Genomic DNA, 15,479 nt, shown 5'->3' on the forward strand with positions numbered 1-15,479 from the left:
AGCAGGGGGAACTGGAGAAGCAGACTCCCCGCTGAGCAGAGAGCCCACCACTGAAGCCAAAGCGGGGACTTGATCCCAGGACCCTGAGATCAGGGCCTGAGCCCAAGGCAGATGCTTAACCGACTGAGCCCCCATTTGGGGGCCCAAATGAGGCGCCCCAAGATTTTTCTTATATTTAAGTAATCTCTACACCCAACATGGGGCTCAGACTTACAAACCCGAGGTCAAGAGTCACTTGCTGGGACGCCTGGGTGGCTCAGTTGGTTGGACGACTGCCTCCGGCTCAGGGCGTGATCCTGGAGTCCCGGGATCGAGTCCCACATCAGGCTCCCAGCTCCATGGGGAGTCTGCTTCGCTCTCTGACCTTCTCCTCGCTCATTCTGTCTCTCACTGTCTCTCTCTCTCAAATAAATAAATAAATAAAATCTAAAAAAACAAAACAAAACAAAAAAAAAGAGTCACTTGCTCTACCGACTGAGCCAGCCAGGTGCCCCAAAATCTCAGTTCCCTGATTCAGACCCAATCTTCTGACCTTCAGTTCCAGCCATTACCCTTCCTACCCTCCCTAGTGAAGAGATGGCCTTGGTGCTAAGGCACCCTTTGGTTTTTCTATCTCCCGCCCCTCCCTCCCTCTTCCTCTTCCCCACCTTTTCCCAGGCATCTGTTTTCCCTTCTCTATCCCTTCTGTGCCTTCCCCTATTCTCCCCTGCATCTTCCAGCTGTCCTCAGCTCTTCCCTTCCCTTCTCTCTCCTCCTGAACCCCACCCCCACCCAACCTCTGCAGGTGGCAGCTCCTAGGTCATGGACCCTCTCCTACCAGCCTACCAGGGTGCCCTTGGCTTATCCTTGAGGTGGCCCCCTCTAGTGGGGTGGAGGCAGGCGCAAGGGGCCTACTGGGTGGAGGGGAGAAGGTATGCATGCAGCAGGTGCTGGGCTCCCTGTGTGGATGTGGGCTTCAGAAGGTCTTGGGTGCTGGGGAGGGGCAAGGGTTCTCACCCCAGCTCACTAACTACCAGGCAGTGTCTGGCTCCCAAGGGACAGGGGCAGGAGCTAATCAGGGCAGGTGCCCAGCTGGATTGCATATCTGGATGCCAAGCACTTGGAGCAGGCGCTGGAGGCTCTGAAGGACATGGTGTGAGGGGCTGGGTCCCAGCCAGCTGCTTCCCTGCTCAGAGGGACACAGGGCTCTATGCTGATTTTCCAGACTAGGGAAGTGAGCCATGTGTGTGTGTGTTTGTGTGAAAATACATTTGACATAAAATCTATCAATGGAACCATTTTCAAGAGTACATTGCAGTGGTGGGCAACTATCGCTGCCATCCATCTCCAGAACTTTCTCATCTTCCCAAACTGAACCCCATTGATCACTAATCCACCCAGCCCCTGGCAACCACCTTCCTAGTTTCTGTCTCTATGAATTTGACTAGGCATGGGCTTTTCCCCCTTCTGGCTCCACGCTGGCTGTTCTCCAGGGGTCTCCCTGGCCCTACCCTTTCCCATCTTCCCTGCACCATTCCTTCTTCCCCTTCCTTGATGGAGCTGCTGCTGCCACTCTGTGCTCGCCGCCGTTTGCTCCGAGCTTCTTTCCCTGGTGCTCCTCTCCCAGGCCCCCATTTTCCTGATATTTGCCTCAGTTCTGCCCTTGCCCACCTGGATGTCTCCACCTTCCTCTCCTTCCTTCCTGGACCTAGCAGGGGGTCTGGACCTGCCCTGACACCGCTCTGGAGAAGGCCACACCATCTGATGAACTTCTCTTGTTTCTCACTCAAGTTGACCTTTCTATACTCTTCGATGCTCCTGGCCACTGTCCCGTCCTCCTGTCGTGATGTTCTCTTTTCCCTTGGCCCCCAGGAGAGAGTGGAAGAATCCAGGCTTTGGAACCCTCAGAGACCTGGGTTCCAATTCTAACACTGCCCTTTACTGGCTTGGCCTCTGGGCCTGTCAGTCCCTGTCACAGAGTCTCAGTTTCCTTGTCTCTAAAACAGGACATGTCATACAGATCTTGAAGGATTGTCCTAAGGGTTAAGTGAGCTAATGGGTATAATGCCGGTCCCAGCCCAGCAGCGTGTGGGGGCCAGCTCCACACCTTCCTTTCTCTTCCGCTCCTTTGCAGGCTACTGACCCCTCCGGCCTGTTGCTGAGATGTAAGTGTTCTCTGCAGCTCTTGGTTTCCTTCTCTTGCTCTGGCCCTCACCCATCTAAGAATTATCTAAGAATTTAGATAGCACTTTTTCTTTCTAGTCTGACTACTTCTCGCCTGCCTTTCACATCCGCAGTTCCTGGTGGACGTCTCCACGTGGATGCTCCTTGCAGGCCTCCTGCCTTGGGCGACCGCCACCTACTCCTCTGGGCATCCAGGTTCAGAAGCTCTGAGTCATCTTGGGCTTTCTTACTTCCTCTCCCCTCCACAGGTAAGCAGTCATCTTGTCCTTTATTTTCTCTCTGAACTACCACTCAGACTTCTCTCTTCCATGGTTCCACATGGTTCCAGCCTTCATTACCTCTCCCTTGGATGGCAGCTGTAATGTCTCAACTATCTTCTGGGCCACCTGCTTTTCACTTCCCTTTCTTTCCTTTTTTTTTTTTTTTTTTTTAAAGATATTTATTTATTTATTTGTCAGAGAGAGAGAGAGTGCAGAAGCAGGGGGAGTCGTAGGCAGAGGGAGAAACAGGCTCCCTCGCTGAGCAAGGGGCCCAGTGAGGAACTTGATCCCAGGACCCTGGGATCATGACCTGAGCCAAAAGCAGATATTTAACCAACTGAGCCACCCAGGCACCCCTCATTCCCCCTTCTTTTTTTTCTTCCCCCCTCTCTGCCTTCCCTTCCTTCCAGTTTTTTTTTTTTTTTTTTTTTAAATTTGACGGAGAGGGAGAGACAGTGAGAGAGGGAACACAAGCTGGGGAAGTGGGAGAGGGAGAAGCATGCTTCCTGCTGAGCAAGGACCCTGAGATCATGACCTGAGCTGAAGGCAGATGCTTAATGACTGAGCCACCCAGCTGCCCCTCATGTTTTTTTTTTTTTAAATAATCCCCACACCCAGTGTAGGGGTTGAACTCATGACCCCAAGATCAAGAGTCACATGGTCTGGGCGCCTGGGTCGCTCAGTCATGTAAGCATCTGACTCCATTTCAGCTCAGGTCATGATCTCAGGGTCTTGACATTGAGCCCTGCACTGGGCTCCATGTTCAGTGTGGAGTCTGCTTGAGATTCTTTCTCTCTCTTCCTCTGCCCCTCCCACTCATGGTTTCTCTCTTTCTCTAAAATAAATAAATCTTCAAGAAAAAAAAAAAAGTCCCGTGTTCTTCTGATTGAGCCAGCCAGGCACCACCCCCTTATTTCAATGTAGGTCAAACCCCAAGATCCTTCACCCTTTCCAAAACACCCCACCACTCCCTACCGCCTTTAGGACATTCCCAACCTTGGGGCACCTGGCTGGCTCAGTTAGTAGAGCAGGGAACTCTTGAACTTGGGGTCATGGGTTTGAGCTGCACATTGGGCACAGAGTTTGCTTGAAAACAATAACAACAACAACAACAACAACAACAACAAAATACAACATAACCTTCTAGGTCTTCAATAGTCCTATTACGTGGTCTCTTTGCTTTTTATTTTTTAAAGACACTTTTAAATTTTTATTATTTTTATTTTTTTAGAGAGAGAGAGTTCATGCACACACTAGCAGCAGGGAAGGGACAAAAGGAGAGGGAGAGAGAGAATCTTAAGCAGGCCCCACTTCCAGCAGACTGATGCAAGATGCAAGGCTCAATCTAACGACTCAGATCATGACCTGAGCCAAAATCAAGAGGTGCTTAACCGACTGAGCCACCCAGATGCCCCAAGACTCTCTGCTTTTTGCTTCATCGTTTTGTGAAGTATTCCAAAGCAAGTACAGATATGACATTTCCTCTTAAATATTTCAGTATGCATCTTTTTTTGTATGCATATTTAAAAAATAATTTTCTTATATAATCATACTATCATCATAGCTAACAAAATTATATTTTCTCATGTCTAATTCCCAGTCCATATTCAAATTTCCCCGGTTGTTCCCAAAATGTCTTTCCAGTTCGTTTGTTCAGACAAAGATGTAATCATTACACTCAGTTATGAGGTATCTAAAGTTTCTCAATTTTTTTTTTTTTTGTAAAGATTTTACTTGACAGAGAGATCACAAGTAGGCAGAGAGGCAGGCAGAGAGAGAGGAGGAAGCAGGCTCCCCACTGAGCAGAGCCCAATGCGGGGCTCAATCCCAGGACCCTGGGATCATGACCTGAGCCGAAGGCAGAGGCTTTAACCCACTGAGCCACCCAGGCGCCCCTAAAGTTTCTCAATCTTGACTTCAGAACACTTTCCCGTCCATTTTTCACCCCATCCTTCCTGAACCCTTTGAGCTAGCCAATCCCAGCCTGTCATCAACCTTGAAAACTACTTTTTTAATACTTTTTTATACTTGGGTGTTTCCTTGTCTCTGGAATTGAGAGCTTGTTTCTTTATTCTATAAAGTCTCCTCCAAAAGTATCACCCATCTTTGTGATACCAAATCTGTTCTTTTTCCTCTGGGGCAGAAGCAGCATCTGTCCCTCCCTCTGAGAGTGTCTACCCTCCACCAGAGGACTGTGTGTCTGTTCACAGTGTGGGTTTGGCTCTGTGTGTGGGCAGAGGGCAGGGCCACTGTCTCCCTTGCCTGCCCCCCTCCCCCAATCTCCTGTGGGTGGCACGTGCCTGGCCTCTAGCGGCAGCACAATAAAAAAATTGATGAATACTCCTTTTAGCATCTTCGCTCTTCTTCCCACGGCTTGCCTAGGTGATAACTGGGGAGCAAAGTCCAGAATGGGCTTGGTGTCCCTTGCTGGAAGGTTGTGATCCTGGAAACTGGTTCTTAGCCCAGTCCAGATCTCTTTCCTTTTGCTTTTACAGTTTCTTTCCTTCTTTGTGTACATATACAAAGACTCAGAAAGTGGTTCTTAAGTCAGGACTAGAAGAACCTGAGGGGTGGGGGCCGGGCTGGGTAGCCAGGAATAGTGGCTGGTTCTGTCCTTGGCCTGTTCACACAACTTCTGGGAACCACCAGGGCACACATCGGAGGGAAGCAACCTGAGGCCGCCACCTCCCTTTCCAGCCTTCACCTTGCTTTATCCCCTGGGATGTGAAGTGCTGCCTGTTAGGCTGGGATGGGAAAATCCAGAAGATCTATCCGTGCCTGCTTCAGTGTCCTTCCCCAGGCCTCCATCTGATAAGAGGCTGATCCAGGAGTGGTGGGAGCATAGACCTTGTCCACCCTCCCCCGGAGGGAGGGACTGGACTGTGACTGCTTCTTCCTGTTCTCAGCCCACTACTCCGGAGCCCCAGAAAATGGAGAAGGGACTAACAGAGGGGGGACAGGAACACCCACTCCAGAATGTTGGGGGACTCCCAGAATGTGAGGCCAGGGACTTTCTGGAAGTGTTCTGAACCCACGCCATCCCAGGGAGCTAACAGCGCCCTCTGCCGACTCGGGGATGGGGGTGGGGGGCTTCAACAGAGACGGGAACCAGAGGAAAGAAGTGGACTTCAGGTGGAAGACGAGGCGGCCTCTTGAAGACCACCTCGTCACCTTCACGGCCCAGTCTCCCGGCGCGGGCCCTAAGAGTGTAGCTCCGGGCCGCTATCCCCCCTTTGGCTCGCACACGCTTCCTCCGATTGCCCGAACCGGGCAGAACTAGGCGACGCTGGGTCCCGCCCTCCCAGCCCGAGGTGGCGCGGGGACCAGGGCACCAGAAGGGGTGCCCTGGCACCCTGAGATCCTGCCCTCGCCACTTTCCCTCCGCGGAGGTGGGCGCTGCTTTCCGGCTACGGGCCACGTGGCCCCGGCCGGGCTGGGGGCTCGGCCCTCCCCCTCATGGGCCGGGTGACTCAGGCCGCATCTGTTCCCGCGTCACATGAGGGAGGAGGGCGGCCACTGGGCGGAGGAGGCGGCGGGGGAGGGGGCCGTGGCTGGAGGCCGGGGCGGGGCCGCGCGGCGGGCGGGGCCGCAGCCGGGGGGCGCCGCTAGAGAGCCCCTGAGCCGCGGCCGGAGAAGAGCGCACAGCCTTGGGGAGCCCAGGTGAGCCCGCGGGGTCCACGGCCGGCCTCTGCCTTGGGTGGGGGTAGCTCTTGGGGAGCGGGTAGCTCTCTCCGCTGCGGCTCGCCTCGGATTCCCGAAGATCCGCCGCGCTCCCGGACGCTCCCGAGGCCCTCGCAACTTTGCAACTTTGAGGAGTTCCGGAGGCCCGGGAGGGTTCGGTGGGGGGACGGGCTGCGCTTGTGTTTCGGGGGAGGTTAGAGCGAAGGGGAAGACGGCTGGGGGTCGCGCTTGGGCCGAGGGCCGTTTGTAGGGGCTGCTTAGGTGGGGAGGGGATGTTGGAACGCGGGGTGTTGGCGGGCCGAGGGTGGTCGTCGGGCCCCGGCCGGGGTGGCGGCGGGACAGGTCCGGGCTTCGCGGCGGTCGCCCCCACCCCTCTCCAGACTGGGAGAAGAGGGGGCTGGGAGACGTGGATCTGACCGCGGGTTTCCGGGTGGGAGGGGCCGGGAATGGGGGCCGCGCAGGGAAGGCCTCGAGGGCCGGCAGGGAGCACGGAAACCGAGGTACCCCTTCGCCCGGTTCTCATCCCCCTGCGCTCCCCTCTACCCCAGGCCCGGCAGCCATGGCGGTGGAAGGAGGAATGAAATGTGTCAAGTTCTTGCTCTACGTTCTTCTGCTGGCCTTCTGCGTGAGTGGGAAGGGGGACGGTGGGGGGCGCGCTGGCAGGGTGCGGAGAGACCTGGATCCGGAGTGGTGAGGGCTTAGGGGCTGAGAACGAAGGCAGCTGGAGACCAGATGTGGAAGGAGAGCCGGGGGAACAGGCCGAAGACAGCATGGCCACCCCACCCCCTCCAGCTTTCCGGGTCCTCTAAGGCTTGTTTGGACCAAGAATGGACAGCGTGGGTGCACAGCACCCTCCCCCTCGCCCCTCCTGGCCTTTCCTGTCTGGTGACCCAACCACTTGTGATACCGGGCAGTGGGGCAACCAGCCAACGGCCGGCCTGATAGCTATCGCCTTGGGGCTTCCCTCTTCTCCCCACCCTTCCCTACTCTCTCCCTTACTCCTCCTCCTTTTCTATTCCCTCATCCCTCTTCACTCCTCTCAGCTGCTTGGGGGTCGGGAAGGGCTGTCTACCCTCGACAGTCTGTTCCTGTCCTGGGCTCCTGGCTTCAGAGGCTGCTCTTTATCCACGGAGGGGCACCCCACTCCGGTCTCTTTTTCTGATCCCTTCTCCCTGGCCTAGTGGGCCTGAGGAACCCTAGAACAGCTGATGAGGATGAAGTGGGCACTAGAAGATAGAGGGCAGTTCTGGGAGCCCTAGAGGCCCATAGAAAGCACCACTCTAGGTGAGAAATACATGCCCTGGGGTCAAGGCTTTCTGGGAACTTCTCCTTTGGCATTTGGCCAAATTGTGGGGAAATATAGGCCATCCTCTTCCCCTGCAGTCAAGTTTCCTAGAGGTGTGAGAATCCGTCTCTCTGGGATGGGGCTAAGGCTGTGTCCTGGGTGTACCCACTGTGCTCTGAGGGCTGATGGGTTGTGGGTCTGGCCTAATTCTGACCTGCCCTCACAGGCCTGTGCAGTGGGACTGATTGCTGTGGGTGTAGGGGCCCAGCTGGTCCTGAGTCAGACCATTATCCAGGGGGCCACGCCTGGCTCCCTGTTGCCCATGGTCATCATCGCAGTGGGTGCCTTCCTCTTCCTGGTGGCCTTTGTGGGCTGCTGTGGGGCCTGCAAGGAGAACTACTGTCTTATGATCACGGTGAGCTGGGTGTGGGGCCAGGGTGGGTATCTGGGACTGCGGGGAGGGTACCCTATGGAGGGGGCGGAAAACCTTCATGAGTGAACTAGAGGCTGGCTGGGCCACAGCAGGCCACTCTCACCAAGACTCCAGCCTGACCCTTGTCCACTGTGCCTGCAGTTTGCCATCTTCCTGTCTCTTATCATGCTGGTGGAGGTGGCCGCAGCCATTGCTGGCTATGTGTTTAGAGACAAGGTAAGCAGGGGAAAGGGCGGAGGGCCCTGCCTCAGAGGTCTCGCTGCTCCGGGTGCGTGTGCCCTGGAGTTTGACCTCAACAGTGCCCCTTCTTATTCCCAGGTGATGTTAGAATTTAATAAGGACTTCCGGCAGCAGATGCAGAATTACCGGAGAGACAATCGCACAACTTTGGCCCTGGACAAGATGCAGGAAGATGTGAGTGAAGGTTGCTGGGAGCAGGGGTAGAGGGGGAAGAAGAGTCTTATCTTTGTATTGTAGGTGGAGGTGCACATACTAACCTTCTACTCCGTATTTCTTCTCTCTCTCAGTTTAAATGCTGCGGGGCAGCTAACTACACGGACTGGGAGAGTGTCCCTACTGTGCCCAAGGGCCAAGTCCCTGACTCCTGCTGCATCAATGTCACAAAGGACTGTGGGGCTTCTTTACAAATAAATAACATCTACTCTGAGGTAAGGAAGAAACTGAGATAGAGGGGACTTGGGAGATCTGGGAAATATTTCAAGGGTTGAGATAGAGATAGGGCCCAGGGATGGAGGTGGAGAGGGTTCGATCCCTCCCCTGGGATGGGGAGGAAGTCTGGGAATGCTAGGGGTAGGGTGAAAGGTACAGAGAGCGGGGGAGAGAGAAGGAACAGAGAAAGTAGGTGGGAAGTTTCTGATTGCCTTGTGTGCCTACTACCTTTCAGGGCTGTGTGGAGAAGATTGGGGGCTGGCTACGGAGCAATGTGCTGGTGGTGGCTGCAGCAGCCCTGGGCATTGCCTTTGTGGAGGTGAGAGGCACCTTTGGGACTCATTCTGGGGGATCTGGGCACTAGGGGCAGTGGGAGGAGGGTGCTGGGGAAGTCCTGGCCTGGGGACAGGGGCCCTCGTGGTGTTTGGGGTCTGCTGGGTGGGCCCGGGATACTTTGCCTTTCTGACTCCTTTCCACCCCTCTCTCTTTACTTCTAGGTACTGGGAATTGTTTTTGCCTGCTGCCTCGTGAAGAGTATCCGGAGTGGCTATGAAGTGATGTAGGGTGTCTAGTCTCTTCAGTCTCCTCATCTAAGGGAGTGGGGTAGTACACTCCAGGTTTTTCAATTAAACGGATTATTTTTTCAGACTGAAAAAAAAAATGGTCTCAGTTTGTCTTGAAGTGTAATACTTTATCCTTTCCTTCTCCTCACTGTGTTCCTGTCCTCTGGGATCCTGTTCTATGCACCTCAGTAAAGAAAGGCATATGGTGGTGGTGGTGGTGGGGTTGTTGGGGGAAGGCGGGGTTGTTGGGGGAAGGCGGGTTTTGCTTAAGACACTGGTGGGGTTGGCAGTGGAAGTGGGGATCTGGAGGGGGCTGGGCCCCATGGCCCTCCCTGTCTCCTAGTCCTGTGCTGCCAAGTTTGGGGCTGTAATGTTCATGAAGCTATTTCCTGCCAAAGTCAGAGGGATTCCCCACAATGGCCCTACCTGGGAGAGGCCAGCCCACATCTACCACGGACATCTTCTCCCTGGTGTTCTGCCCACCTCTGAAGGCCTAGCAACTCCCTCCCAACAAAGGGGACCCGGCTCCTTTTAGGGTAGTGATAAATTGCTATCACACCTTTGTGGCCTGTATCACTAGATAAGACGACAATTTAGGGGTTCCTGGTTGGCTTGGTCACTTGAGTGTCCAATTCTTGACTTTGACTCAGGTCATGATCACAGAGTCATGAGATCAAGCTCTATGTCTGGCTCCCAGCTCAGCAGGGAGCTATTCTCTCCCTCTGCCCCCCTTCCCTCACTTGCAGGGTCTCTCTCAAATAAAAATGTAAAAAGGGAGGAGTTAAATGTCCTGCCTTTGGCTCAGATCATGATCCCAGGGTCTTGGGATTGAGCCATGTGTCAGGCTCCCTGCTCAGTGGGGAGCCTGCTGCTCCCTCACCCTCTGCCTCTCCCCCCACCCCCAACTCATGCTCTCTCTTGCTCGCTCTCTCAAAGAAACTCTGAAAAAATAAATAAATAAATAAAGGGGCGCCTGGGTGGCTCAGTGGGTTAAGCCTCTGCCTTCAGGTCAGGTCATGATCCTAGGGTCCTGGGATGGAGCCCCGCATCGGGCTCTCTGCTCAGCAAGAAGCCTGCTTCCCCCTATCTGCCTGCCTCTCTGCCTACCTGGGATCTCTCTCTGTCAAATAAATAAATAAAATCTTTAAAAAAAGTAAAAAAGAGAGGGGAAAATTTAAGTTGGTGTTGCCTTTTTCCCTCCTTGGAAACCACCCAAGCCTGGGCAGGACCCCTCTTCACTACCTTCCCTCCCTCTTAAGAAAAATAGGTACTCCTCCTAGAAAATAGATGTCCAACAGTGCCCTCTGGTGGCCATTTCAGGTGCAGCGTCAAAGGACCCATACAGATGCCAGAGGGCCTGGGGGTGGGGGGTGTAACCCAGTGGTTGCTAGTGGCTTTGCAGATAGTAAACAGTCCAGAGACCCCAGCATCAAGTCAGCCTAGGGGGCAGGGCTTAAATGTGGTCAGTCTCCCACTGGACAACTTCATTTCTGCCCATCTACAGTGTTTTTTGTTTATTTGTTTTTTAAGTAAGACATTTATTCAGTGCATATTTTATGCCAGGCATTAGGCAGTACCTGGGTGGGGACAGAAGGCTGGCAGGCTGGATTCAGCAGACTGCCTGGGCAGGCTTGGGAAGGAGCCAGGTGAGCACAGCATCCACCAGGCTGGCTGGCAGGTAGGAGGCTGGCAGCCAGAGCAGCTTGGCGTCCCAGCCTGGGCTGTAACGGGTTCTGGGATAACGAGCAGTGAGGGCATGCTCCAGGCACCTGCTCACCTTGGTCAGGTCTGGATCACAGATCAGGTTCATGATGCGCTGCTGTACTTCCAAGTCTGCATTCCAGAAGATGGTTGTAATCAGTGTCCCCTCCCACTGTGGCCCATCTCAGGCCCTATATTCTGGGTTCTGGAGCTGGTCCCCAGCAGAGGTCAGAGGGCTCCTTAGTGGCTCCCCAGTATGGTAAGTGGGCAGGTTCCAAATGGCCTGGGTGTTCTTCTCTGGCACCCCAATTCACCCTCACCTCCTCCCAGCAGGCTGGTGTAGGACGGGCCTTTCTGGTGCTCTCATTTCCCTTCATGTGCCCGTGTGGGCCCAGATACTCACATTTGGTGAGGAAGGCCTCCCCATAGCGGGCCTGTGTGGCAGAAGGTAGCCGTGCCCAGCACTCCTGCAGCGTATCCTCCAAACTCTTGAGATTTGTCACAGGGGTTCGGAAGAAGCCAGGCTCCACGATGGAGACTCGGACCCCAAAATGAGCCACATCCCGCCTGGATGGGGATTAGAGGGAGGTTTCTGGCTTCTTCCCCTAATTAGGAAAGGGATCCTCGGGGACTTGGTTGTAGGGGCTAAAATGGGAAAGTTATCACAAGCTGGGGATCAGGGTCCTGAAGGAAAAGATCCCTGCTGTTCTGGGACGGAGGCAAATGGGCCATGTATTTTTGAGGTCTGTTTCTCTTTGTACTCTTAAGATCTAGAACAGGGGTCAGTAAATTTTTTTTTTTTAAAGATTGTATTTATTTATTTGACAGAGAGAGACAGCAGAGAGAGGGAACACAAGCAGGGGGAGTGGAAGAGGGAGAAGCAGGCTTCCCATACAGCAGCTCAATGGGGGCTTAATCCCAGGACCCTGGGATGTCCTGAGCCAAAGACAGACGCTTAGTAACACTGAGCCACCCAGGCGTCCCAGTAAACTTCTTAAAGGGCCAGACAGTAAATATTTTTGGCAACACAGGCCTAAATATTATTGATATCAGGTAGGTACTTACATAATCATTAACAATGTAACCATTTAAAATTGTAAACACCAGTGGTGCCTGGGCGGCTCAATTGGTTGGGCATCTGACTCTTGATTTTGTCTTGGGTGGTGATCTCGGGGTCATGGGACCGAAGCCTTGTGGCAGCTGGGGGCTCTGGTTGAGATTCTCTCTCCTCCCTCTGCCCCTCCCCCCATGCACCTGCTCTCTCTCTCAAATAAATAACCTTTAAAAAATAATAAAATGTAAACACCATTATTAGCTGCAAGGCAATTGGCCAGATTCTGCCTGAGAACCAGTTTGCCAATTCCTGACCTGGAACTACCCCATTCCCTAGGTCCTAGAGCACAGGGTTGAGTCCTGGGTGCTGGACATGAAGGGTGTAGACTGGTATTTGCTGGGGAGACTGCAGAGACACATATAACCTCCTTGACACAGATGCAGAAATCCAAGTATCAAGCATGTGTTCCATGATGTTGACTGGAAAATTAAAGAACCAAGGGATAGGGACAAAAGTATATGAAATTCTTTGCTGAGTGACGGTGTAGAAGGCAGACTTCCTACAGAAGGTGGGCTGGCTGGGGGGCAGGCCCTGCTCCCGTGTGGTACTTGTCAAGTCTCCTTTGTGTTCTCATGGGACTTTGAACATTATTTAATTTTTAAAAAAATTTTTTTTTTTTAAAAAAAGGTTTTATTTATTTGAGAGGGAGAAAAAGAGTGTGCACTACAGAAAGCAAGCAGGAGTTGGGGGCAGCGGGAGAGGGAGAAACAGACTGCCCATGGAGTAGGGATCCCAGGACCCTGGGATCATGAGCTGAGCTGAAAGCAGCTGCTTAACCGACTGAGCCACCCAGGCGCCCCTGAACATTACTGTTTAAAGACGAAGGGCAGGAAAACATAAAGATGAGGGACAAGCAGATCTGGGGTAAGTCCCACTGCTTCCACTAACTAGTTGTGTGGTCTGGAGTAAGTTATGTTACCCTATGGATATCAATGCCTATTCCTTAGAGGGTTGCTGGGAGAAATAAAGGACAGAATGTTCTGTAAAAGTACTAGTTTACCATAAGTAACAGTTACTAATAATAATACTAGGGGCACCTGTGTGGCTCAGGTGGTTGAGCATCTGCCTTTGGCTCAGGGCACAATCTCAGGGTCCTAGGATTGAGCCCCAGCCGGGCTCCCTGCTCAGCAGCCGGTCTGCTTCTGCCTCTCCCTCCATCCCTTCCTCTGCTTGTGCTCGCATGCACATGCTCTATCTTCAATTAAAAAAAAAGAACATTAATAATGATAGCAGACTTCTTGGGGCATTTTCTACATGCTTTAGGCTCTATGGTGGCCTTAGAAGTACCTCATTTTACTCCCAGCACCCATGAGGTAGATCCTCTCATCCTGATTTAACAGATGAGTCTACGGCCATACCACCCTGAACGCGCCCGATCTCGTCTGATTTAACAGATGAGGAATGAACTGGTGTAAAGAGAGGTAACCTCTCAAGGTCATGAAGCTCCCATGAGAGGAGACTGGGGTTTGAACCCACAAAGTTGAGCCCTAATGTCTCCTCTTCAGGATCCCACTATGCTGTGTTTTAGTCATCTCTGCAGGGCAATCCAGGGCTCTGCAACCCTCACCTGAGAGAGTCAGAGAAGGCCTCCAGGCCAAACTTGGAAACACAATAGCCCCCGCCATTGGCTGCCAGGCGACCCAGAACACTGGTGATGTTGACCACCCGGCCCCGGGCCTGCTGCAGCAGAGGCAGTAGGGCAAGGGTGACACCGATGGGACCCAGTGTATTCACGTTGAGCACCCGATGGAAATCGTTTTGCGTGAGCCACAGGGTGGGCCCAATGATCCCGGCCACACCAGCGTTATTCACTAGACCAAAAAGCCCTGAGGAGAGAGGAGACAGCACAGGGTAGGTAAGGCATTCCAATGCGCTCTCTCCAGATCACTCTCCTTCCCCACGCCGTCCCTTCAGCTTCCTGAGGCCCCTGTGAGCACCCGGTGGCCCCACGGTCCGGGAGGCCCCATGCTACTCACCTGCTTCTCCAACCTGTGTTTCCACCCACTTGGCTGCCCGCTGGACACTCTGGGGATCCGTGACATCCAGCAGGGTGGTGTGGAGGCGGGAGGAGGCCACCCGCTGTAGGTCCTCTGCCCCTGAGGGGGTCAGGCAGCTGGCCAGGACTCGGAAGCCTCTCTGGTCCAGTCTCAGGGCCAGAAGCCGGCCGAAGCCTGAGTCACAGCCAGTGATGAAGACAAAGGCGTCGCTGGCGGGCAGGCTCTGCCGGTCCCTGAGCAACCACAGCGCTGCCCAGAGCAAGACTCCCAGCAGCAGGGGCAGCCACATGGCCAGAGCCCAAGCGACCTGCAGGTGGCAGCCGAGGCTGGGCGGGAGAACTTGTCTGGTTTACTCGGGCTTGGAAACCCTTGCCCCTATTATCCTCCCTAGCTGGTAGTCTGCTCTGAGCTGACTGAGAAGTTCTCTGCTTGGCAGGGAACTGGCAAATTCTGGCTCATTTAAGCCAAGCAAAGATCCAGGCAGACCCTGTATCAGGGGCTACCTTAACTAGAGCCTGAGTGGCCGGGGACAGGGTGCAGACTCTGGCACACACGCGAGCAGAGGAATCTGGCTGGCTTTCAGCTCTCCTGCTCAGCCAGCGACATCTGAATTCTCTCCATGTAAACTGGGCCTTATTTTTGGAAACACATACAGGGCACAAAGCACTTTAGCCCTGTTGGCCCCAAACTTACTGTGTGATGCTGAACCGCATCTCTGAACCTGTTTTCTATTCTACCAGCGGGGCTGACACCAGCCGTGGCCCAGCTGGGAGCTGTGGAGGGTCAAGGGCGATCAAGTGTGAGGAAGCGCATGAAAAGCTTCTGGCTTTGACTTACCAACACGTGCGATATCAGAGCACCCAGCTCCCGGGACCCTGCTTACCTCCTCTGGGGAAAGCTAGCAGGCAGTACAGTGCCCGAAGTTCCTTCTCCTGCTCTGTTTGAGAGACTTTGCTCCCAGTCTTTCAAGGCTCCCCGCACTAGCTACTGCTAATGCCAAAGTCCACAGCGGGTGGCCTGGGTCCCAGAGGTATTAAGTGTGTGTGGGGGGGTGTTAGGGGAGAGGCTGGGAGGAGCCAGGGAAGCTGGAGCCTGGCAGTCAAAGCCAATGCTTGGCACAGGCCAGGCCTGCTGCGGCCCCCAGCCGGGAGGGGGGGGTGCCTGACTGCCTCTGTCAGGAGGAGGGATATGTCAACGACAGCAGCTGCCCCTCTCTGTTGGTGACCTTGGACCTGCCACTCCTCCTCCTTCTCAGCCCTGAAGTGCCCCCATTCCCAAGAATTAATCTCCAACCTGGTCCGGACTCATGACTCTGCTTAGCACCAGGCTGGGAGAGGCCACGAGCACGAGGAGAGGCAGAGCGCCAGAGTGGGGACCAAGCCTGCTGCCTGTCATATTTCTCCTCTGCAGGGAACTGAAGACCTGAATTAGGAAGCTTGGGGCAGAGCCCACTAACCTTCTCTGGGGGGGCGTGGGAAACTGCCGCCCTCGGCTCATGCAACATGCACCTGCACCAGGCCCAAAGAGGGAAAGAGGGGTGGGACGGTGAGAGGATGCTCGCTCCACCCTTTACCCAAAAGGTAACTGTCACTTAGGGAAACAGTCTTTGAATC

At 54.1% G+C, this 15,479-nt stretch overlaps 2 protein-coding genes across 5 annotated transcripts; one reads left to right on the forward strand and one right to left on the reverse strand.

The window, feature by feature from the left end:
• Window positions 1–6,003: 6,003 nt before the first annotated feature.
• Window positions 6,004–9,152, forward strand: CD63 (CD63 molecule). The gene is made up of 8 exons (XM_044228068.1): window positions 6,004–6,083; window positions 6,653–6,729; window positions 7,616–7,804; window positions 7,964–8,038; window positions 8,141–8,236; window positions 8,350–8,490; window positions 8,727–8,810; window positions 8,989–9,152. Exons 2-8 carry the CDS (start codon window positions 6,664–6,666, stop codon window positions 9,052–9,054), a joined length of 717 nt encoding a protein of 238 aa, XP_044084003.1. The 5' UTR covers window positions 6,004–6,083; window positions 6,653–6,663; the 3' UTR covers window positions 9,055–9,152.
• Window positions 9,153–10,553: 1,401 nt separating this feature from the next.
• RDH5 (retinol dehydrogenase 5) lies at window positions 10,554–15,460 on the reverse strand. Of its 4 annotated transcripts, none has more exons than XM_044227444.1 (5): window positions 14,750–15,460; window positions 13,846–14,173; window positions 13,437–13,695; window positions 11,159–11,322; window positions 10,554–10,887 (listed from the first exon to the last, which is right to left on the reverse strand). In XM_044227444.1, exons 2-5 carry the CDS (start codon window positions 14,153–14,155, stop codon window positions 10,664–10,666), a joined length of 957 nt encoding a protein of 318 aa, XP_044083379.1. In that variant the 5' UTR covers window positions 14,156–14,173; window positions 14,750–15,460; the 3' UTR covers window positions 10,554–10,663. The 4 variants fall into 4 exon arrangements, with proteins under 4 accessions (XP_044083379.1, XP_044083378.1, XP_044083381.1 ...); XM_044227443.1 differs by having other exon boundaries at window positions 13,846–14,192; XM_044227446.1 differs by having other exon boundaries at window positions 14,704–15,460.
• Window positions 15,461–15,479: the final 19 nt, after the last annotated feature.

This window comes from Neovison vison, chromosome 12 (genome assembly GCF_020171115.1).
Source record: "Neovison vison isolate M4711 chromosome 12, ASM_NN_V1, whole genome shotgun sequence".
NCBI lineage: Eukaryota > Metazoa > Chordata > Mammalia > Carnivora > Mustelidae > Neogale > Neogale vison.